At 38.0% G+C, this 25,106-nt stretch overlaps 1 protein-coding gene across 2 annotated transcripts in view; it reads left to right on the forward strand.

Moving 5' to 3' along the window:
• CCDC38 (coiled-coil domain containing 38) overlaps nt 1-25,010 on the forward strand; it is a 47,947-nt gene extending 22,937 nt beyond the window's left edge. Inside the window, exons 9-17 of one of the 2 annotated variants that reach the window (XM_004748501.3) lie at nt 495-584; nt 1,274-1,325; nt 3,797-3,866; nt 12,288-12,439; nt 13,703-13,838; nt 17,957-18,142; nt 19,116-19,321; nt 21,271-21,364; nt 24,027-25,010. In XM_004748501.3, the coding sequence (XP_004748558.1) occupies nt 495-584; nt 1,274-1,325; nt 3,797-3,866; nt 12,288-12,439; nt 13,703-13,838; nt 17,957-18,142; nt 19,116-19,321; nt 21,271-21,364; nt 24,027-24,140 (1,100 nt within the window). In that variant the 3' untranslated portion in view covers nt 24,141-25,010. The remainder of the gene's footprint in view (nt 1-494; nt 585-1,273; nt 1,326-3,796; nt 3,867-12,287; nt 12,440-13,702; nt 13,839-17,956; nt 18,143-19,115; nt 19,322-21,270; nt 21,365-24,026) is intronic. The other variant, XM_004748502.3, reaches the window with a different exon arrangement.
• Nucleotides 25,011-25,106: the final 96 nt, after the last annotated feature.

Genomic DNA, 25,106 nt, shown 5'->3' on the forward strand with positions numbered 1-25,106 from the left:
TAAAGACTTCCCAGCACAGCAGCGGTGGCTGTCACAGCTCACTTTGCTGTTATTAAGTTAAATCATGTGTACAGAGTATTGAGCACAGTGATGGCACTTGGTTAAACTCAACACAGTTTGACGAGAGAGAAAACCTATAGAAAGGAAAATCAGGAAGTAATTGCATTTAGCAGCTTAAACTTCAGTGCTCCTAGACTTGTCCTTTAACTAGAGGATACTTAGAAAGCAATGAGCCCCTCAGTCTAGAGGAGTGAATGGCTGACGCAGGGATTATAGAAGTTATCAGGCTGTTGAGTGAGGCAGGAAACAGGGACCTCCTTGTGCCCTGCAGGTCAGTTCCCCTCCATTCTGCCATTCTGCCCTTGCCTTCAGCAGCATACACTTGCTTGTTACAATGCTCCCATCCTATACTTCTGTCCTTGTATCATGAGACAAACCTCTCAGAAATGTTTTCCCCTTTTTTCTCCCCCCCCCACTGCTTTTTTCATTTCTAGAATTAAATACAACGAAAACAGATGGCAGTACTGAGGATCCCAGGAAGATATCATTTTCAGATGACTATTATGTGGAAAGAGATCGCCAAGGTAATACCAGAGATTTGGGACCTCATTCACAAAAGTAAAACCAGGAAGGTGCCCATCTCAAATTGGAAATCCAGGACCTCTGAGCTAACCTGGTAAACAAATGGTGTTTGGTCCCAGAATCCCTGGGACCGAGGCGTTCCATTTCTTTCTCTCTGACATGATTACAAGACTCCGGGGGTGAGGGGAATGAAAGGACACAACAGGCACAGAAGTCAGGGGCAGAGAACCGGCACAAGACACCCCTCCACAAAATGGAACAACTGAAGTGTTCATCATTTTTATTTTTTGCCTTTTTAAAAAATCTGTGATTATACATGAAATATACCTGGTTAGGTTTAAGAAAAAAAAGGACCAGGATTTATACTTCACAATTTATGCCCCTGATTTGGGACTATCGATAGTTATATCATGTTTTTGATAGTACGTACCCCGCACCGCCACCGCACCCCACCACTACCTTTGATTTTTTTTTTAGGCCTGGAATCCAATTTCATTAGAATAAATAAGCTCAGGCATCTATTAGCTCAGGCATTCTATTATTATCATTCTAATAAAAAGAATGGACATATCCATGCAGAAAAAATGAATATCTTGCACCAAATAACTAGCACTCATTTCTAATTCTATGTTATTTCTTTTCATCTCCACCATCACCAATGACATGGACTTTGGCTGGACATTATGAATAGGAAAACCACACAAGAAGTCCATTCCAGAGAGTAAGAAATCATCTGTATCAAGGTACAGGACTTACTTCATTAACTCTCTTGGAAATGTTTTTCAGAAAATATCCCTTTTAGCCTTTCTTCAACATAAGAGACCACCTACAAATACCCGTCCTAACAGATACGGGAGGTGGTGACTGCCATTTCCGGGTGCTCCAGAGGTGGCTGAGTTCCCATAGGCCCCCGCGCATTCTTTGATGAGTGCCTGTCACTGCTGTTTGCAGAAACCACTTGCCCTCTGCATCCTGGGCCTGGCTCTCTCAGAGAACTAAGATAAGCTACTCTGCTGACTCCTGCATTTGCAGTTTTACCACATCATTCAAAACTGCTGCAATTGGATCACAAAACTTTTTTGTTTTGCCCCTTACATGATTGTTGACTCGTTAGCACTCATTATTTAATAAATTACTAGTTCTCAACCCTGGCTATTTAAGAAAACATATTGATGACCAGGATGGGTACACTGGCCCCCAGGAGAGGATCTGGGCCAGCAACACAGTATCCATGACAATCACACATGACAAAAGTCAACACAGACATTGTACTCTAAATTCCAGGGACCCTGAGGTCACTCCACTTCTGTGGCACTTAAGAGTCACTGTTTTACTTTGCTTTTATTAATTAATTTTTTTTTGAGATAGTTGTAGATACACATACAGTTGCAAGAAATAATACGGAGAGATCCATGTACCCTTTATCCAGTTTCCCCCAATGGTAACATCTTGCAAAACTGCAGTACAATATCACAATCAGGATATTGGCATTGGTACAGTCAAGGTACAAATAAATACAGAACATCATCACAAGGATTCTTCATGTTGCCCCTTTGTAGTATATCCACTTCCCTCTCTCTTCCTCTCCTTAAGTCCTGGAATTACTAATCTGTTCTCTATCGCTTTGATTTTTACCATTTCAAAACTGTTACATAAATGGAATCATACAGTACGTAATCTTTTGGGAATGGATGTTTTACGGACCATTCATTCTCTGAAGGTTCATCCAAGCTGTTGGGTCTATCAGGAGTTGGCTCCTTTATATTGCTGAGTAGTATCACAGTTAAACCCTTGCACAATATGGGTTTGAACTATGCACTTTCCCTTATATGTGGATTTTTTTGATAAACATAGTATAATATTGTAAATGTATTTTCCTTATGATCTTCTTGACATTTTCTTTTATTTAACCTACTTTGTTGTATGAATATAGTATGTAATACATATAACCTACAAAATATGTTAACTGTTTAAGTTATTGGTAAGGTTTCAGGTCAGCAGTTGGCTATTAGTGGTTAAGTTTTGAGGGAGTCAAAAGTTATATGCAGATTTTTGACAGTGTAAGGGTTGTTACAGAGTCAACGAGAGAAATGGAAATGATGTGCACACAACAAGCTGCACAAAGATATTTATAGCGATTTTATTCTTTATAGCCCCAAATTGGAAACAATCTGGATGTCATTCAGTGAGTGGATAGTTAATATGTAGTGTGTCTATACCATATTATCGTATCGTATATATCTTTCTCCATGTTCCCACACTTTATTTTCCATGCCTTAAAGGGCAGCTCCCATTTTGTTCCCTCAAACTCAACACAAACAAAGCAAATATTAATTTTTTTCTTAGCTCATCCTTTAACTGTTTTCCATCTTACTAGGATGACTTCCATTATTCCAGATTCACAGACTACAAATGTTGGAGTCATCTCTGTCCCTTCTTTTTTGGCTCCGGTAGCTCTTTCTACTCATGGTTCCCAGGATTTCATTCTTTCATGGATCTCTAGATTTTCCTCCCATCTCCAGCTCATTTACTCACTCTTCCCTTCATCACTACCTTCTACTTGAACATGTTCATTACCTAGATCACACCAACAGCCACCTTACTCTCTCTAGTCTCTGCCTCTTTAATTTTCCAATCATTTTCAATTTATCCTTCTTAAAGGATTTTTCCAAAGCCTCTATGCAAACCACATAATTATTCTTTAAGAGTGTACCTCATCTCCTGTCCCCCCAACCAACATTCCTCAGCCTGATCAGAAGATATTTAAAAAAGATATTTTTAAGAGTAAAATCCACTCTTCAAAAGAAAAATACTGTGTTACTCTGGGAACAAGCTTTGTTTTGAGCACTAGAGCACATGTTTAGTTTGTCAAGAAGACTGCATTAAAAGAAACAAAACAGATGCAGCAATGTAGGTTGTCATGTGTTTCTTTAAAAAGATTTCTTATAAATGCACCTCAAATAATTGGTACCATATGGTTTGGCCCTTCCTTGTGGTCTCACTTGTTCAGATATGTCACCCCTGTCTGGATGGAATCTGATTTTCTTTTGCATATGTATGGGATCCACTGATTCCTGCAAACAGTGGTTTCCTAAAAGGCTAAAAAGGCTACTGAAAAGGACTACATTATAGTTAGGTTCCAAAGACAATTTAGAAATGAAGCAAATCTGTTGACTGAAAGTGGCTCAGAAATCAGACGTTTTTTCTTTTACAGCCACACTGAGAGCATCAGTTCAGAAGACAGCTCGGAATTATTTTTAGAGAATGATATGGACTATGATCTGGTAACAAGATTATCTTTTTTAATTTAAATACTGTATTTGGTGACGAGAATAAGAGCTCATTTTTTTCTTTTTTTTTTTTTTTAAAGATTTTATTTATTTGAGAGAGAGACAGTGAGAGAGAACATGAGTGAAGAGAAGGTCAGAGAGAGAAGCAGTCCCCGTGGAGCTGGGAGCCCGATACAGGACTTGATCTTGGGACTCTGGGATCATGACCTGAGCCGAAGGCAGTCGTCCAACCAACTGAGCCACCCAGGGGTCCCTAGAGCTCATTTTTTTCTTTTAAAATTAAAATTTCCTAGGGGCTCCTGGCTGGCTCTGTTATTGTCTACCTTCAGCTCAGGTCATGATCCCAGGGTCCTGGGACTGAGCCCCACATCGAGCTCCCTGCTCAGTGGGAAGTCTGCTTCTCCCTCTCCCCTTGCTTGTGTTCTCTCTCTTGCTGTGTCTCCCTATGTCAAATAAATAAATAAAATCTAAGATGGTGGAGGAGTAGCAGACTGAAATGACATCAGGTCGCAGGAGTTCAGCTAGATGTTATCAAACCATTCCAAACACCTACAAATTCAACAGGAGATCTAAGAGAAGATAAGCAGCAATTCTAGGAACAGAAAATTGGCCACTTTCTGAAAGGTAGGATGTGCGGAGAAGTGAATCCTGGGCGATGGGAAAATAGACAGTGGGGGGCAGGGCCGGATCCTGGCAAGCAGCAGAGCAGTGGATCACAAAATCCGAACTTTTAGAAGTCTGCTCCACTGAGGGACATCGCTCCAGAGGCTAAGTGGGGGAGGGGTAAGGGAGGCGGTAAGCCCTCGCAGGGCAGTGTAGTCTCAGGACCTGCAGGGTCACTGAAAGATCGGGGGTGTTGGAGTGTGGCAGAGCTCCCAGAAATTGGAGTGGGGGAAGCCAACTACAGAGACAGAGTAGAGGAGTGAGCTCTCAGCTCGGAATTACCTTAAACTGTGATCTGCGGCACAGTTGGACCACTGTTCTTCGAGCAGGGACCCCACAAGTGGCAGGTCTGGGAAGATTCACCTTCCTCCTCTGGAAACAGGAATCTGCTGGGGTTGGAGACTCCAAACAGGGCTGTGCATCAGAGATAGAAACGCTCGATCACAGGCTGGGTGAACCCAGAGCAGAGCCGGAGACCAGGAAGATGGGAGTGATTGACCCCTTTTCTCTGAAGATGCACTGAGGAGTGGAGACCCAAGCTCTCAGCTCCTCCCGGCTGGAGATTGGGAGGCTGCCATTTTCATTCCCGTTTTCCAGAGCTCTACGAAAAACGTTCAGGGAACAAAAGCTCCCAAGAGAGAACTCGAGCAGATTTCTTAGCCCGGCCCCTGGCAAGGGTGGTGCAATTCTGCCTCAGGCAAAGACATTTGAGAATCACTGCAACAGGCCTCTCCCCCAGAAGATTAACAAGAACATCCAGCCAAGAACAAGCTAACTGATCAAGGAAAACAGCAGAACTCCAGAGCTAGGGGAAAGCAATGCATGAAATTCAAGGCTTTCTCCCCATGATCCTTTAGTCTTGCAAAGTAAAATTAAATTTTTTAATTTTATTTTTTTCTTTTTATATTTTTTAAAAATTTCCCTCTTTCTCTTTTAACGTTTTTTAACTAGTTTATCTTAACAATCCTTTCTAAAAAATCTTTTTAAACCTTCATTATTATAGTCATATTTTATCCTTCGTTGTATTTAACCTTATTTTTTGTATACATATAGGGTTTTTCTTTTTCTAAAAAATTTTGGGATATAACTTCTTCTAATAGATCAAAATATACCCTAAATCTAGTACAGGCTTTGTTCTAGTCTCCAGCCTGAGCACATTGTCGCCCCCACTTTTTTTTCTTCTTTCTTTTTCCAACCAACTTATCTTATCAATTCTTTTTTTTTTTTTAGAACGTTTTTAAATTTTTCATCTTTACAGTCATATTCCATCCCTTCATTATGTTTACTCTTATTTTTGTATATATATATAAGGTTTACTTTCTTTAAAATTTGGGGAGGTAGTTTCTTCTAAGAGACCAAAATACTCCTAAAATACTCTTAAAAATACTCCTAAAAACTCCTAAAGTGGGTAGCTCTGTATATATATATATTTTTTTCTTTTTACCTCCTTTCTTCTCCCCTCAGTTTGGGGTCTCTTCTGATTTGGTTAGCATACATTTTTCTGGGATCTTTGCCACCCTGTTAGTATTTTATTCTCTTGTACATATATTCTTATCTGGATAAAATGACAAGGCAGAAAAACTCACCAAAAAAAAGAACAAGAGGCAGTACTGACGGCTATGGACCTAATCAGTACAGATATTGATAATATGTCAGATCTAGAGTTCAGAATGATGATTCTCAAGGTGCTAGTTGGGCTCGAGAAAGGCATGGAAGATATAAGAGAAACCCTGCCTGGAGAAATAAAACCCCTTTCTGGAGAAATAAAAGAACTAAAATCTAACCAAGCTGAAATAAAAAAGGTATTAATGAGGCACAGTCAAGAATGGAGGCTCTTATTGCTAGGATAAATGAGGCAGAAGAGAGAATTAGTGATATAGAAGACCAAATGATGGGGAATAAAGAAGCTGAGCAAAAGAGCGACAAACAAATATTGGAACAAAAGGAGAGAATTCGAGAGATAAGTGACACCATAAGACAAAACAATATTAGAATAATTGGGGTTCCAGAGAAGAAGAAAGAGAGAGAGGGGGGCAGAAGGTATACTGGAACAAATTATAATAGAGAAATTCCTTAATATGGCAAAGGGAACAAGCATCAAAATCCAAGAGGGACAGAGAACCCCCCTCAAAATCAATAAAAATGGGTCCACACCCCATCATCTTAGCGACAAAGAGAAAATCCTGAAAGCAGCTTGGGACAAGAAGTCTGTAACATACAATGGTAGAAATATTAGATTGGCAGCAGACTTATCTACAGAGACCTGGCAGGCCAGAAAGAACTGGCATGATATATTCAGAGCACTAAAGGAGGAAAATATGCAGCCAAGAATACTATATCCAGCTAGGCTATCATTGAAAACATGAGAGATAAAAGAGATAAAAAGAGATAAAAGAGATAAAAAGCCTCCAGAACAAACAAAAACTAAAAGAATTTACAAACACCAAACCAGCCCTACAGAAAATATTGAAAGTGGTCCTCTAAGCAATGAGAGAGCCTAAAAATGGCCCAGAAAGGAACAGAGACAATATACAGTAACAGTCACCTTACAGGCAATACAATGGCACTACATTCATGTCTTTCAATAGTTACCCTGAATGTAAATGGGCTAAGTGTCCCAATCAAATGACAGAGGGTATCAGAATGGATAAAAAACAAAACCCATCCATATGCTGTCTACAAGAAACTCATTTTAGACCCAAAGACACCTCCAGATTTAAAGTGAGGGTGTGGAAAATTATTTACCATGCTAATGGACATCAAAAGAAAACTGGGTGGGCAATCCTTACATCAGATAAATTCGATTTTAAGCCAAAGACTATAATAAGAGATGAGGAAGGACTCAAGGGTCAAGACTCAAAGGGTCTGTCCAACAAGATTTAACAATTTAATTTGCATGCTCCTAACATGCAAGTAGCCAACTATATAAACCAATTAATTACAAAATCAAAGAAACACATTGACAATAATATAAGAATAGTAGGGGACTTTAGCACCCCCGGCTCACTGAAATGGACAGATCATGCAAGCAAAAATCAACAAGGAAATAAAGGCCTTAAATGACACACTGGACCAGATGGACATCACAGATATAAACAGAACATTCCCTCCCAAAGCAACAGAATACACATTCTTCTCTAGTGCACACGGAACATTCTCCAGAATAGATCACATCCTGGGTCACAAAGCAGGTCTCAACCAGTACCAAAAGATTGGGATCATTCCCTGAATATTTTCAGACGACAATGCTCTGAAGCTAGAACTCAAGCACAAGAGGAAAGTTGAGAAGAACTCAAATACATGGAGGCTAAAGAGCATCCTACTAAAGAATGAATGGGTCAACCAGGAAATTAAAGAAGAATTGAAAAAACTCATGGAAATAAATGATAATAAAAACACAACTGTTCAAAATCTGTGGGACACAGCAAAGGTGGTCCTGAGAGGAAAGCATATAGCCATACAAGCCTTTCGCAAGAAACAAGAAAGGTCTCAAGTACACAACCTAACCCTACACCTAAAGGAGCTGGAGAAAGAACAGCAAAGAAAGCCTAAACCCAGCAGCAGAAGAAAAATAATAAAGATCAGAAAAGAAGTCAATGAAATAGAAACAAACAAACAAACCCAACAGTATAACAAATCAACAAAACTAGGAGCTGGTTGCTTGAAAGAATTAATAAGATTGATAAACCCCTGGCCAGACTTATCAAAAAGAAAAGAGAAAGGACCCAAATAAATAAAATCATGAATGAAAGAGGAGAGATCACAACCAACACCAAAGAAATACAAGCAATTATAAGAACATATTATGAGCAACTATACACCAGCAAATTTGACAATCTGGAAGAAATGGATGCATTCCTAGAGACATATAAACTACCAACACTGAATCAGGAAGAAATAGAAAACCTGAACAGACCCATAACCAGTAAGGAGATTGAAGCAGTCATCAAAAAACCCCCCCCCCCCAAAAAAGCCCAGGGACAGACAGCTTCCCAGGGGAATTCTACCAAATAGTTAAAGAAAAATTAATATATATTCTCTTGAAACGGTTCCAAAAAATAAAAACGGAAGGAAAACTTCCAAACTCATTTTATGAGGCCAGCATTACCTTGATCCCCAAACCAGATAAAGACCCCATCCAAAAAGAGAATTACAGACCAATATCCTTGATGAACACAGATGTGAAAATTCTCACCAAAATACTAGCCAATAGGATCCGATAGTACATTAAAAGGATTATTCACCACAACCAAGTGGGAGTTATTCCTGGGCTGCAAGGTTGGTTCAACATCTGCAAATCAATCAATGTGATACAATACATTAATAAAAGAACAAACAAGAACCATATGATATTCTCAGTAGATGCTGAAAAAGCATTTGACAAATTACATCATCCTTTCTTGATCAAAACTCTTAAAGGTGTAGGAATAGAGGGTACATTCCTCAATATCATCAAAGCCATCTATGAAAAACCCACAGTGAATATCATTCTTGATGGGGAAAAACTGAGAGCTTTTCTGCTAAGATCAGGAACATGGCAGGGATGTCCACTAGCACCACTGCTATTCAACATAGTACTAGACATTCTAGCCTCAGCAATCAGACAACAAAAAGAAATTATAGGCATCTGAATCAGCAAAGAAGAAGGCAAACTCTCACTCTTTGCAGATGATATGATACTTTATGTGGAAAACCCAAAAGACTACACTCCAAAACTGCTAGAACTCATAAAGGAATTCAGTAAAGTGTCAGGATATAAAACCAATGCACAGAAATCAGTTGCATTTCTATACACCAACAGCAAGACAGAATAAGGAGATATTAAGGAGACACCCCCACTTACAATTGCACCCCAAACCATAAGATACCTAGGAATAAACCTAACAAAGGAGGCAAAGAATCTGTACTCAGAAAACTATAAAGTACTCATAAGAAATTGAGGAAGACACAAAGAAATGGAAAAGCTTTCCATGTTCATGGATTGGAAGAACAAATATTGTGAAAATGTCTATGCTACCTAAAGCAATCTATACATTTAATGCAATCCCTGTCAAAATACCAACAATTTTTTTTTTCAAAGAAATGGGACAAATAATCCTAAAATTTATATGGAACCAGAAAAGACCCCGAATAGCCAGAGGAGTGTTGAAAGAGAAAGCCAAAGTTGGTGGCATCACAATCCAGACTTCAAAGCTCTATTACAAAGCTGTCATCATCAAGACAGTATGGTAGTGGCACAAAAATAGACACACAGATCCAGAAATAGACCCTCAACTCTATGGTCAACTAATCTTCAACAAAGCAGGAAAGAATGTCTAAGGGAAAAAAGACAGTCTCTTCAACAAATAGTGTTGGGAAAATTGGACAGCCACATGCAGAAAAATGAAACCAGACCATTTCCTTACACCACACACAAAAATAGACTCAAAATGGATGAAAGACTTCAATGTGGGACAGGAATCCATCAAAATCCTTGAGGAGAACACAGGCAGCAACCTCCTTGACCTCAGGCACAGCAACTTCCTCCTAGAATCATCGCCAAAGGTAAGGGAAGCAAGGGCAAAAATGAACTACTGCGACCTCATCAAGATCAAAAGCTTTTGCACACCAAGGATACAGTCACAAACCAAAAGACAACTGACAGAATAGGAGAAGATATTCACAAACGACATATCAGATAAAGGGCTAGTATCCAAAATCTATAAAGAACTTATCAAACTCAACACCCAAAGAACAAATAATCCAATCAAGAAATGGGCAGAGGACATGAACAGACATTTCTGCAAAGGAGACATCCAGATGGCCAACAGACATATGAAAAAATGCTCAACATCACTCAGCATCAGGGAAATACAAATTAAAACCACAATGAGATACCATCTCACACCAGTCAGAATGGCTAAAACTAACAAGTCAGGAAATGACAGACATTGGAGAGGATGCAGAGAAAGGGGAACCCTTCTACACTGTTGGTGGAAATGTAAGCTGGTGCAGCCACTCTGGAAAACAGTATGGAGGTTCCTCAAAAAGTTGGAAATAGGGCTACCCTATGACCCAGCAATCACACTACTGGGTATTTACCCTAAAGATACAAATGTAGTGATTTGAAGGAGCATGGGCACCGGAATGTTTATAGTAACAATGTCTGCAATAGCCAAACTATGGAAAGAACCTAGATGTCCATCAACAGATGAATGGATAAAGAAGATGTCTCACACACACACACACACACACACACACACACACACACACACAATGGAATCTCACAAAACAAATTGAGGGCTGCTGTGGGGAGGGGGTGTATGGAGAGGGTGGTTGGGTTATGGACATTGGGGAGGGTATGTGAAATGGTGAGTGCTGTGAAGTGTTTAAGCCCGATGATTCATAGACCCATACCCCTGGGGCAAATAATACATTATATGTTAATAAAAATAATTAATAAAAGAAAAGAAAATGAAATAAAATATTTTTTAAAAATTAAAATTTCCTATTCCAAATATTCCACAACTTTTTAGTAGGGACAATTTTGATGCTGTTTCCCAGTTGCATCTATAGTTCATCTTTGTCATCTAATGAAAAATGTTTATAAGAAGTAATAATTTAGGAGATATATATATTCTCTACAGTCTTCCTGCAGAGCACAAAATAGTCACTTTCTGACTGCTTATCATTTTAATGGCGCTTGATATATGCTGTGTAGCTGTACTGTAAGACAAATCTACTTTCCACAAAACAGCCCTTTATTTTACTAGACTGACTTGGAGCTAACCCCATCCTGAATATAACCACAGACACTCACAAGAAACAAACAAACAAAAAAACACTTCAAAACGCCATCCCTTATTACATATAACACATCTTATACAAGTGATCTTTTTTCAAAATTGCGGTTAAAAAAAAAAGTAACAGAATTTATCGTCCTAACCATTTTTATATTTAAATGTACAGTATAGTGTTAACTATATGCACATTTTTGTGCAACAGATCTCTAGAACTTTTTCATCTTGCAAAACAGAGACCTGAACCCACTGAACCTCTCTATTCTCCCTCCCTGTAGCTCAGGCAACCACGGTTCTACTTTCTAAGAGTTTGATTACTTTAGATACCTCATAAAAGTGGAATCATGCAGTTTTGTCTCTCTGAAACTTGGCTTTTTTCACAGAACCTAATGTCCTCCAGATTCACCCATGTGGTAGTGTGTGCTAGGATTTCCTTGTTTTTTTAAGGCTGAATAATATCCCCTTGTATGGCAATACTATGTTTTCTTTATCCGTTCATCCATTAATGGACCTCTTTGCTATAGTCAATATGATGAACATGGTGTGAAATACCCATGCCATCTTTTTAAAAATTAAACTTAAAGTAATATGTATATTTATTAAGTTTTGGGAAAATATAAAATAAAATGGAGGGAGAAAATGACCTTCACTTAGCCTCCTTTTTCTTTCTTCTATTCCCTTTCCTGCCTTTCCCTTGACCCATTTTCCCCTTCTTCCTGCCTTGGCCTACTCTTCTCCATCCCTTCTTCTGTTTTCCTTATCTTCTTTTTTTCCTTCTATATTGCCTTGCATCTCCCCCAGCACCCTAAATGTCCTCTTCCTGAAGTCCAGCTGTCATGGAGATAGGCTCTTTTGCCCTTCTCTGCCTACCTCCCTCATAATCAGAATGGCATTCCTTTTCCTCACTGTATTTTTCTAGATAAGTCTAAGTAGCATATTTTTAAGTGAATTATATTCATTACTGACTGATTAGGAGCCAGAGCTTTACTTCAAAGAACCAGAAGAGTTACTTCAAGTCCTCACAGAGCTGGAAGAGCAGAATCTAACTTTGGTACAATATTCCCAAGATGTAGATGAAAATCTTGAAGATGTAAATAAAAGAGAAAAACTTATACAGGATAAAATGTAAGTTATTAAGAACAAGTAGATTTATTCCATTAAGCAGACTCTAACCTGAGACAGATTCCTTCTTATTCCTAAGTGAACCTTCCTCAGGCTCTCTCTGGATTTAGGGTGGGATTTTTATTAATAGTAACTTAAATTATAGGGTATAAAATGTAGAAGTTATATTTACACAGAATAGACTTTCATTTTAGTCTCTACTTCCTTTTACTTGTCAAAATATCTTCCTAACTAGCAAAAATAAAAGGTAGTTTGAAAGATTATAAAGAATTAAAAGGTACTGTCTTAATTTTTTTCTTATTGAAATAGAGTTGACACACGTGTTACATTAGTTTCAGGCATACAGCACAGTGATCCCACAACTCATTAGGTTTTGTTTGGGGCAGTTTTCACTCTACCATCCAATGAATCAAATCAGGCTTTGGATGATAATCCTAATCTATGCATTTTTCCCTGGTATGACTCTCAACAAAGTTATGTGCCTCAAATATTATAGCATTTTATAATGTACATATGTAGAGAGAGCTGGCCTCTCATAAAAGGGATTTCTGTCAGGGGAAGGAGGCTGGATTTGATGACTCACAAAGCCACTTCCGTAAAATTTTATATAATTGGAAGCTACTGGCAAATAGCTTCGAATTGCAGAGACTAAATGTGTTTATCTACCCATTATAAAAATGTGTAAAGCCTCTTTAGGAAGTTTTCTGGGGCAAAAGATGGCAGTCTTTTCAAACAGTGGGTGAAACTACGCTGAACTTTGGAACAAATTAACTTACTCAAAAGTTAAAACCCTACAAATCATGATTTTATAGCCACCCCATTACCACTAGTGTATCCTTTTCACCCTTGTATCCTCTCCCCCAATCCTTACCACATATGGTGCTCTCACCCTGACATATATGAGTTTTGGGGACGATGTGGTAGGTTGGGCAGGAAAAGCACTGTCAGAACAGAATCTATCTCTAGATCACATCACAACTCGGCTTCCTGACACATCATCTCTGCTGTTATTTGGAGGGTTTCAGAGGAACCACAGGAAGAAAATGCTTCCTGGTGGAAGTTAAAGGCAGTATTTATGAATTTACTATTCTCATTTTACCTGAAAAGTTGCATGTAATTTGACGAAGTCTTAAACTACGAACTTGTGTTTGGCTTGCTAGACATAGGATGTTGATACATGATATGGAAAGTGTTGAAAGTCCTGATTGATGATTTATTTCTAAACCAGAAATTACAGACAAGGGTCTCTTTCTTCTTTTGCCATAGAAATAGCAACATAGAGTTTCTTCTGAAGCACAAGGAAATGCTTAAGGCTAGCTGTGAGAGAGAAGAGGAAAAAGCAGCAGAACTGGAATTAAGGTCCAGGCTATTTAGTTTTGGAGAATTTCAGTCAGACACTCAGGTAATCCTTCTTTGCCTATGGTAATTTTATTTTGGCTCATATTAATAATAATGTGCATTCCCTGTCCACTAAGCATTGGAGTGGGGAGTTAAAGCACACCACAAATCCTAGGCTGATGACAGAGGCAGAAAACCAGTTTGGGATTATCATATCAGTATGCAATAATCAATTTACAGAGTAGAAAGCATTCAAATTGGCAATGGGACTCTCTTAAAATGTTGCTCTAATTATTACAAGATCTGATACTGACCTTTCCCCCCCATAGATACATTTCTTTTAGAGTGTATATACATGAAGTAGTTCATTGCTTATGACCATTTTGATAGTAATTTGAAGAGCAAATAATTAACAGGGGAAGCACTGAATCAAAACTGAATGGAGTATCTGCCCAGCACTGAGCCTCTAACAGATTTTGGCTTCTCTTGCATATGTAGATCCATTATTGGAGCCCCTGTGACACACATTTATGTACTATTTACCTGCACATCTCTCCCAGCTGGGTGCAAATCCCTTCAGGGCAGGGACTGTATGAGTCTTCCTAGTTAGATATGTTAAGTGTCCCTATAAAGTAGGTGCTCAATAAATGTTTGTTGAATGAATGATTAGTTTCTAGACCCACAACAAATTCCCACTAGCATTGATTTCCTTGTAAAAAATCTCAAATGAACCAGGTGGTGGGTATTAGAGAGGGCACGGATTGCATGGAGCACTGGGTGTGGTGCAAAAACAATGAATACTGTTATGCTGAAAATAAATAAATAAATAAATAAATAAATAAATAAAAATAAAAGTAAATTTTTTTTAAATCTGAGAAACAAAAACAGAATACAATGATAAACTATGAAAAAAATCTCAAATGAAATAAAAATTCAAATCTCATCTGTGAGGCTAATAAAACATTTATGGTTATGAACTTGATTTTCAAACAAAAGTAGATTTGGGGGAATTCACTCAGAAGACTGTCCTCCCTAACCATAGGATGGGTAAGGTTACATGACTCATTTTACATAAACTCATTTTACATAAACTCGGGTTTATGACTGGTTCACACACACATAGAGTAAGTGGTAGAGTAAGTATCCTGAGTTAGGAGGGAAAGGGGTCATGCACTGCTAGAGTACAAAGTGTGATGACAGCCACGTTTCAGTTCTTCAGTTTTGGCTTTTTCTAAACCTTGTGTGTGGTAAAATATATGTAACAGAATTTACCATTTAACCATTCTAAGTGTACAGTTAAGGGACATTAGGTATATCTGCAGTGTTGGGTAACCATCACCACCATCTATTTACAGAATTTTTCATTATCCCAAATAGAAACTCTGTATCCATTAAACAATCTTCCTGGCCTCTGGAAATTTTTATCCTACTTTCTGTCTCTATAAATTTGCCTATTTTTAGATATTTCACATAAATGGAATCATACAATAGTTGTCCTTTTGTGCCTGGCTTCTTTCACTTAGCATCATGTTTTCAAGGTTCATCCATGCTGTAGCATGCGTCAGAATTTAATTGCTTTTAGGGCTGAATAATATTCTACTGTATTTACATTCCACATTCTGTTTATCCATTTCTCTGCTGATGAACGTTTGGGGTACTTCCACCCTTCAATTGTTTTAAATAATTCTGAAGCTGACTGACACAAAAAAATGTCAGATAAATATCAGCGATGTTTCACCCTCCCCCAACCAAATCCCCTTCACTCAAGTTTAGGAGAGCTATATAAAACAGTAACATTTTCAATACTCTTAAATGTCAAGGCAATTGGATCCCTAAACACAATAGGTAGAATTGATCTGAAAATCACTTTTTAAAAGATAAATTTGGGTCACAAGTATAATTTTGGTATTCAAGTATTGCACAGTCTGGGGAAATAGGCCTAATAATTCATAGTGTGTCCTAGAGATGTGAAATGCTAGTGTGGAAAAGGGGGTACAGAGCAGTAAAGTTGACAGGGGAAAAATATTCTTAGAATCACTCCCATTCTTTCAGATGGGCAAAACATAATCCTTTATGAGTAAACAGTTTTATCTAATTTTGATATTCATAAATCATCATACTTTGGATTTGTAATGATAAAATCAGTATTTTATTCATTCTAAACTTCCACACTCCTAACTACTTAATCCCTAAAAACATTTTTGATTCGATATTTTACTTTTTTTTTTTTTAAGATTTTATTTATCTGAGAGAGAGAGAGAGAAGCACGAGATGAGGAGGGTCAGAGGGAGAAGCGGACTTCCTGCTGAGCCAGGATCTGGATGTAGGACTCTGATCCTGGGACTCCAGGATCTTGACCTGGAGACACTTAATGAAGACAGGCACTTTAACCAATAGAGCCACCCCAGGCATCCTTAATATTTTAAAATAAAATTTAAAATTCAAATATAATGTAATATTGAAAAGCACATAAATTATAAGGTAATTATAAATTATCTCTTAGGAAATTTCCTCACAGTGAATATACTCATGTAACACCCCTCCACCCTGGATTAGGGAATAGATCACTATAACACACCTCAGAAGCCTCCCTCACGCCCCCTTTCCTGTCTCTGCTATCCCTCACAATCCTACTGGTCACAATCCTGACTTCTCTTACCATCCATTAGCTTTCATGTTTTGAACTTTATTTAAATGGAATCATGTAGTATGTCTGGCTTCTCTTTCTCAAAATTGTATTTGTGAGATTCATCCACGTTATTTGGTGTAGCAGTTATATTTTCATTGAACATGAAATGGAATGTAAGCTACTGCACAATCTGCAGGATGTATTAATCTCTTCTTTCTTCCTTTCAAACAGGGAGCTGATCTAGTTCAATTGGGAGTTATTTGCAGTCAACACACAGGCTTGAACTACAAAAACTTAAAATGACAGAGACAGCTCCTGCTCCTATCCAAATTTGATATAATCACTCCTAAACATCACTCTGGTCAGATCACTTCCCATTCACTGTTGGAAGGCATCCAGTCCTTACTCCTCCCAGCTTCCGGTCTCCTACAATTTCGGCCCACTCTACCTCTCCAAGGGGGAGAGCGCCTCCCATCTTTTGCAGCCTCCCGGGCAGGCCCTCCTTTGAGGGAATCTGGGCTGCGTCTGCCATCTAGTGGCAGCTCCGGAGATTGGACACTTTTCACTCCTCTGTCATCAGAAGGCCTGTACTATGAGCTCCCTTTTTCCTTCGCCTTTTGCTCTGTTGGGCTACACCATCAATCTTTCTCATACATGAGTATTTATTCCTTAACCTCATTCCCTGATCCTATCTTTTCTGCTGTTCTTACCTTGTTATCTTAAGAAAACATCTTTGTCTTTTCCTTTCCTGTTTCACAAGAACTTTAAAAAAAAAAAAAAGGGGCATTCTGGAAAGACATCTGAAAGGCTACTGCTCATCTACTCCTAAAACTCTAAAACTCTTTAAGTTCAAGTTTAAGCTCTTTAGTGTTCAAGAGCTCTCCTTCAACTACTAACCATTCTTATTAAAGTTGCTTTTTTCTCAGAACCAGGGTTCAAAATATTTTTAAAAATAGGACTCCCACTGCAGCAAAATTGTTTTTACATACCCAATACACACTTCTCCATGATGGGTAGGTTGCTTTTATTTTCCTTTTATAGTTTTCTGTATTTCTAAAGTTTTCTAAAAGGAATACACTGAAATAAATAGGAAATATAATAAATGTTATGTAGAAAGGGAGAGCAAAAAAGAGTTTTATGGCAAACAGGCCTTTTGCCTTTTTCTTTTAATAATATTACTTTGTGCTTCTCCCAGTTTTCTAAAAGGACCATTTTTTTAAAGTTTTGAATTTTAATTCCAGTAAACAAAGTTTTTATCAGACATATAAAAAGGAGCATGTTTTATATATAAACGGGAAACACATAAGTGTCAGAGAAGAAAGGGGGTGCTTAGTGGTAAACAGTACCATCAGAAAGGTGGTTAAACCAGAAAGTGGGAAAGAAAAGCTGTTGGAAGTAAACTATTACTAACAGGTCTTGACTTGTAATTAAGTGTTGGTGGCTCTGTAAGGAGACTGTGATTCCAGGAGGGGTTTCTCATGGCTCCTGGAGCCACATCTGTCTCGAGTGTTATTTGTTGTTGGCTTCATGATGATTCTCATCTTCTTGAGCAGAAGCAGGAATTGAGGCAGGAGGCTACCTGGAGAACGATTTACTTTGCCCAGCAGTTTATTGAGATCCTCTTAACTGCGAATGCCAAATTCACGGTGGAGAAAGAGGCTGAGAGTTTTTTGGTCCCGAAACACGTTACCTACCAGCTCGAGCGTATCTACCAACAGTTAAGACGGCGCAGTGGCCAGGTACAGGGATCAGCAAGGTTTGGCCCAAGCGTCTGCTTAGATCAGAATACTGCAACGGCTTTGCAATGGCAAGAGTGAAAATTAAACTCCTTGAAAGACGTTGTAGGTCAGCCTGGCAATCTGTTTGCTTGTAACTTTTTTTTTCCTCTGAGAATGCATTCAGTCATTTATTCAGCAAACATTTATTAAGTGCACAGTTATGAACAAGGTGCTGCTTTAGGTATAAATGTAAACATAAGAAATAACTCCTACCCTCCGGGTGCTTACAGTGTAGAAGGGGAAATAAGGCAAGTATGCAAATAGCTTTCATACAGGATGACTGTAGTTTCAGCAATGAATAGTAAGTGCAAAAGAAAACAAAACAAAACACGAAAGCTCATCCGCTGTGTTGCAAGGAAATGCACTAGCTTGGCAAAAAACAAAAAGGATTTAAAATGTATATATACGTTGCCTCTACCTGAATGCTCACAGAATCAGATACACAAAAACTCTCAAGCAAAAAGATACTGTCATACTAAAATTGCTTTTTATACCTAGACTGCAATATCTTTAACAGAAAATAGTCCAAGATGTTACTACAGTATATATTGCTGCTGTATTTTCTCACCGTTCTATGTTATATTGAAGTTATTTAAAGATTATTTATTAGAGCGAGAGAGAACATGAGCGGGGGAAGGGGCAGAGGGAGGAGAGAGACAAGCAGACTTCCTGTTGAGCAGGGAGCCTGCCCTGCAGCACGTGGGCTCAATCTCAGGACTCTGAGATCATGGCCTGGGCCGAAGTCAGGCCCTTAACTGACTGAGCCACCCAGGAACCCCCATTAAAGTTTTTCTTTTAAAAAGGAAGTATGCAGTAGCATATAAGAGCCTTTTCATTGTTAAGATAGTAAAATGGAATTTTACATTTATTGAATGAACAAGAAAATAGTGATGAGATGTTATGTTTTCTGTTCCCTTTTTCTTTTCAATCTCAGGAAAAACTGATAGACTCTCTTAGTAAAAAAATTAATCAAGTATACAGAGTCTGCATTGGAGATGCTGATGTTGGCAGCCTCAACCCAGTTCAAAAGCTGGTAAAAGTAGAGTCTCGCCTGGTAGAACTGAGTGATCTCATTGAATCCATGCCCAAAGAAAATGTGGAGGCAATTGAGAGGATAAAACAGAAAGAACGGCGGCAAAAGTACAGTCAATGTCTTATGATAGAAGTGTAGTGACCGACTTAATGAGATGAGAAACGATCTTTGCTGGGATTCCACAACACTGAGCAAGCCCCTATTACATGGCGAGGATCACGATAAAGATGCAGTAGACCCAAACCCTGACATGCCCTTCTCAGAGCGACTACTTAATGTGGAAGACACACTTGTCAAATATTCTTATGAAATAATGTGTCATTACCAATAATGAGCATTGTGAAGAAGAGTTCACTGGGGCAACTGATCTAGTTTGAGATGGATAAAGGGTCATTTTAGTTTGAAAAAAAAAAAAAAAGGATTTTCAGAATGAGTATTCACTACTTTTATTTTTTGAAGAGGTATCTCTTGTACTTGTAGTGGAGGGTCCAAAGTGTAGAATTAGGAGCCCTTCACTGCAAGACTTTATAAAAGAATTGTTTGAAAGTCAAGAGCCATGCAATGAGGGTTTTTCTTAGTGCATAACTAGCAACACTTACACACAGCATCTACACATTTACTCATTCATTCCTCAAGACAACTTCATGAGAATTATCAACCCCGGAACAGCACCCTCTCCTCACCCCGACATACCCACATCCTTGCCTACCGGCCTTTCCAGGACAATGTACTGATTTATAAACTTCTATATCGAGTTAAATAAGGATAACTACCTTTGAGGAAATAATTATAAATACATGATCCCTAGTATAATGTAGCATGTAGAGAATGCTTATAGGTGGACTATTGTTCCTGTCATAACAATAATAACAAAGTTAAGAGGCAGACTAGCACTATGGCTGACCTGCTTGGCTTCAATGCAGGTTCTGCCATTTACAACTTCTGTGACCTTAGGCAGGGTAAATAACCTCTCATAAGTCTCAGTTTATCTGTAAAATGGCAGTAATAATGGCACTTATCTCATAGGGTTTGTGCTTGGCACATAGTAAGTATTCAAATCTTAAGCATTAATGTTAGATATTTTGTAGTGCTTACTGGTTGGTATATGGGGGATATTGTTTTTCCCATATCAGAACAAAGTCCAGAATATATTAAGGTGATCCTGATGGGATTTTATTAAATATAAAGCAAAAATTTTTTTTACAAAAAATGCCTCCTTCTGTAAGATGACCTATGACCAATTACATTAACAGCACTTGCATCTTTTCTGCAGTCAGAAATATATTCTCACTGAATTGTAATTGCAACTTATTTTCAGTTGTGATGTATGAACCTAGTTCTGATTGTTTATCCTTCTTATCAAAAAGAGAATTTTGTTTTTCCCAAGTACATAACACCTAATTTTGCATAAAAAATGTTCAGTAAATGTCATGCTTTTAACTGTGTAAATCTATAAAACAGCTATCACTTACTGAGGGTCTGTTCTGCACCAGGCATTCACCTGGACAGTTAACATGGGTCATTTCATTTAATTTTATCCTCACAACAACCCTGAAGAGAACAAGGAAAAATGCATTTCTTGGTCTTAATTTCAGGATACCATTGAGAAAGATTAACTGGAAAAGTACACTTTTGTGGTAACTCATTGAACTGTATACACTGTGGTTTGTGCACTTTTCTGTACACTATACTAAAAAGGCTAATGGGGGGTCTGGGTGTTAATTCAAGAGGCCTTGTACACATTAACTGTAAAGTGCTAAAATGTAAGTGGGGTAACAAGAAGGCTTTGCTGAGGTGCTTGTTCTAGACCAAGATCTGGGTAGATTTTAATTCTTCAAAATGGTGACAAGCAGTTTTCTCCCATTTTAACACAAATGGGATCTGTTGCTGAGATTTCACTGGAATATTCAAATGTCATAGCATGGGTGAAGGTGAATTATGTGAGCTTTTAGGGAGATTTTATAATATTTAGGTAGTCTATTACCCAAAAATAATACAGGTCTTTTTTTTACTTTCTGTGATTTATAGTTACAAGAATGTCTTCCTTTTTTGACAGGTTACGTGAAGAGAAAATGAAAGAAAAACAAAAACACCAGGAGGAAAGGCTAAGAGCTGCTCTGGAAAGAGCAGTAGCACAACCGAAGAAAAAGGTTTGTGTTTTGTTACCAATAGGTCCAGCTCTATCAATATGTGAGTGCTTCTGTGGTATAAAAACAAAATACCTAATTCATGTAATTTATCCAGCTTTGATTGGTCTCTCCCTGATTCCTTGTTACTTGGAGGATAATTCAAATTTCTGGGTCTACGGTTCTCCATTAGACTCACTTTTTTTTAGTCTCACTTTCTTCCCCTCTCCTCTGTTCTTTAGCTCCTGGTTCATGAAGCCCGATAATTTTTTTTTTTAATTATTTGAATAGGTAATAACAAGCATACGGCTCAAAGATCAAAAAATACATTAAGATTTAGTGGAAATAAGTCATCCCTTTCCCCTCCCTGGATGCAACATCTTAAAGTTTCATCTGCATCCTTCTGGAAATATTCTATGTATTTATGTATATCTTCTCCTTCTTACATGTAATAGCCATGAACCCTGCTTCTTTCAATCAACAATGTAGACAGCAAATCCAGAGAACTGCATATAATTGGGAGGGTCTTCTAATCCTCACTTTGTGAAAAATAATGAGATTAATAGTTGATGTTAAAATGATTTACCCAGAGTCGCTTTAGATTTAGCAGCAGGTTCAGCACCAGAAGTCAAAGTTCTTCATATTGCAAGATTACCTAACCAATAAGAAGCATGGGATTAGGCAGTCACTGAGTACATGGGGTCCATGACTTCCCACTGGGTATGGAGGGCCTTGTGTTTCCATATGCCACTCTCCTCTGGGTTAGGGTTTGAAATATACTTGGGGAAGCTGATTTTATGGTTATCTACAAAGCTACTACGGACATTGATTCTTACCACAGTAATAGCTAAACTATGGTGAATGCTTACTGTGTGCCTCATAACCAACTTTTGAGGTAAGTACTTGAAGAAGTTTCTGAAATACAGTAACTGTTAATATACATGTCCAAAGGTGTTGATTATCTTAATTTCATTTAAATCGCATGTCAACTTAAAAAGGGTCTGGCTTCTCTAGTTCAGCTCTTCCTATGAAGACCTGACTTGTCCTCTTTCTCCCAAAGGCAAATTAACCATTCATCACCCTTCCATGTAAACATACTACTATTCACTAAGTTCACCAAATTGAAATGTATTTTTTTTTAAGATTTTTTTTTATTTATCAGAGAGAGAGAGGGAGAGAGCGAGCATAGGCAGACAGAATGGCAGGCAGAGGCAGAGGCAGAGGGAGAAGCAGGCTCCCTGCCGAGCAAGGAGCCCGATGTGGGACTCGATCCCAGGATGCTGGGATCATGACCTGAGCCGAAGGCAGCTGCTTAACCAACTGAGCCACCCAGGTGTCCCGAAATGTATTTTTAATAGATCCAGCTTTCCTTCTAGACCATGAGTGAGTTCTTATGACCTTTGTGTCCCCAGTGCCTGGCACACAGAGGTGATTCAATAAATGCTTATTGAATTAGCAGACTAAAAATAAGAGTGAAAACTAAAATGGGAAGAAAAATGATCAGCTGACAATGTACAAAGACCTCTAACAAAAGTTCTTACCAGTCAGGGCACTTGATCATCGGCAAAGTTCTCAGGCAGTATTAATAACAAAGAATACCAAAAGATCATTGAGAGAAAATAACAAAATCTGACATTAAGAAAGAAATTTGGGGATTCCAGTCCCAAAGAACATTTCTGTTAATAAAATGATGGGGAGGACTGCTACTGTTAGTTCTCAAAGGCCAAGAATGTCAAATTCTGCAATGCAGGGTACAGTCTCACATAGTGAGACTGACCCTTTTGAGACACAGTGGAGATATTCCATCAAATCTCATTTTCAGGGACGCCTGGGTGGCTCAGTCATTAACCGTCTGCCTTCAGCTCTGGTCATGATCTCAGGGTCCCGGGACGGGAGTCCCACACTGGGCTCCCTGCTCAGTAGGGAGCTTGCCTCTCCCTCTGCCCTCCCCCCTGCTTGTGTGCATTCTCTCTGTCTCTCAAATAAATAAAATCTTTTTTCAAAAAAATCTCATTTTCAACAGAGTAACTTTCTCATCCATTTCTTTTACACAAATTCAGATATAGAAGCAAAACCAAATAAATACATAAAGGAGGGGGGAAGACTAAAGAAGAAAAATAATTAGTATAATAAACTTGAGCATATGCCCCAGAGAATGAATAGGTACAAATCAAGGGCTTTCCCTAAGCCTCTCCTGGTGGGAACACATCTAAGGGCCATCAGGATTACTAGTGTTGAAGATATACATGGTTTTCTCAAGTTTTTGTCTAACAGAATTTTTAAATGCCAGTCAACTGGTGTTTGCAGAGGAAAATGATCTATCCTAACCAATGGAGGAGAAATTTTGCTATGGCACTAAGAAATGAAATGTTGGCCTCAAACGTGGTGCTTTTCTAGGTCGACCACATCTGAAACATATAGGCTTTTTGATACTAACTAAATCTCCTGACTTTCCCATAAAACCTAACTGCTCTGTCTCCTGCATGCTGTGGTCCTTTATCTGTTACTTAACCCTACCTAGCATGCTGGACGCCCATTAGATCATCAATCCCTATGTAACTGTGATTATTTACTATTTTGAGTCTTGTTATTCCTTGGAAAAATCATGTTAATGTTATTATTTTACTGATGGTTCAACAGAAAATAGTTATGCTAAAAAATATTAAGTATTTTTCTTTTGTTTCAGCTGGGAAGACGACTTGTCTATCGCTCAAAACCTCCATCTGCTAACAAACATGAAATACTTTTAGTCAAGGATACAAGAACAAAATCACTAGAGGATGAATATTTTTTCACTTGAATAGAAGCAGTAAGACATTTATTACCAGAATATTTTAGGCATATTTTGTAGATTTTGGTTTCCATTAATGGCAATATTCTGCCCCATATGCTGGCCTAACCAATTTGAGGATGACCACACTTATTCTAGTGGTTATAGGATTGGGAATGAGAGTTATTTTCCTTTGTTGAAGGCTTTTATTATCATATACTAAGTAAAATTCCATACAGCTGAACATTTTTATCCTTGAGTTGTCCCAGTTGGATACACATCCAAAGTCTACCTTACTATGTGGTGAATGACCGCTAAAGTGCAACAATGGCATTCTCGGACAACTGGGGACTTTAAATGGTCTAATTTGTTTTTAACAGTCCACAGTTCATAGTATATATTTTATCACTGTGGAGAATACATTTTAACAATGTATGATTCTAAATGGTTTTGAGGAGTCTAAAACATAAATGAAAACCACTAGTATATACTCAGAATTTAACTGTGAGCCTGGTTTTTAATTCACATTAAGGAGTTCTGTTCAGAACACTTAATTCTTGCAAGTGAACAAACCATATGCTTTTAGCCTAAATATCAATTCAGTTTCTACTGTGCTCTATATCCACAATCATTTTAGTTTTCAGGTGATGTTTCAATTTTAGCTATAACATGTACATTACTTAGATTATACTGACAGAATTAACATGTAATTTGTTGACTATGTAAAATAAAACAGTATATATTAATTCTAAGAAAATATTAACTTTATGCATGTCAAAAGTTGTTCAAAAATAACTTTAAAAGAGTTGTTTTTAAAAGGTCTCAGTTAATATATAATTACAAGAAAAGGACTGAAATTCACCTTCATAAATGTTTATGAAACAAAAAAATTTTCCCTGTAGAAAAAAAGAGTACTGAGCTTACAAAAGAAAACCAATTTGAATGAAGCTGAGTGGTTCTTAAAGTATTAATTCTGAATAATCTTTCAATTGTTTC

This window comes from Mustela putorius, unplaced genomic scaffold (genome assembly GCF_011764305.1).
Source record: "Mustela putorius furo isolate JIRA1106 unplaced genomic scaffold, ASM1176430v1.1 tig00000788_pilon_pilon_pilon, whole genome shotgun sequence".
NCBI lineage: Eukaryota > Metazoa > Chordata > Mammalia > Carnivora > Mustelidae > Mustela > Mustela putorius.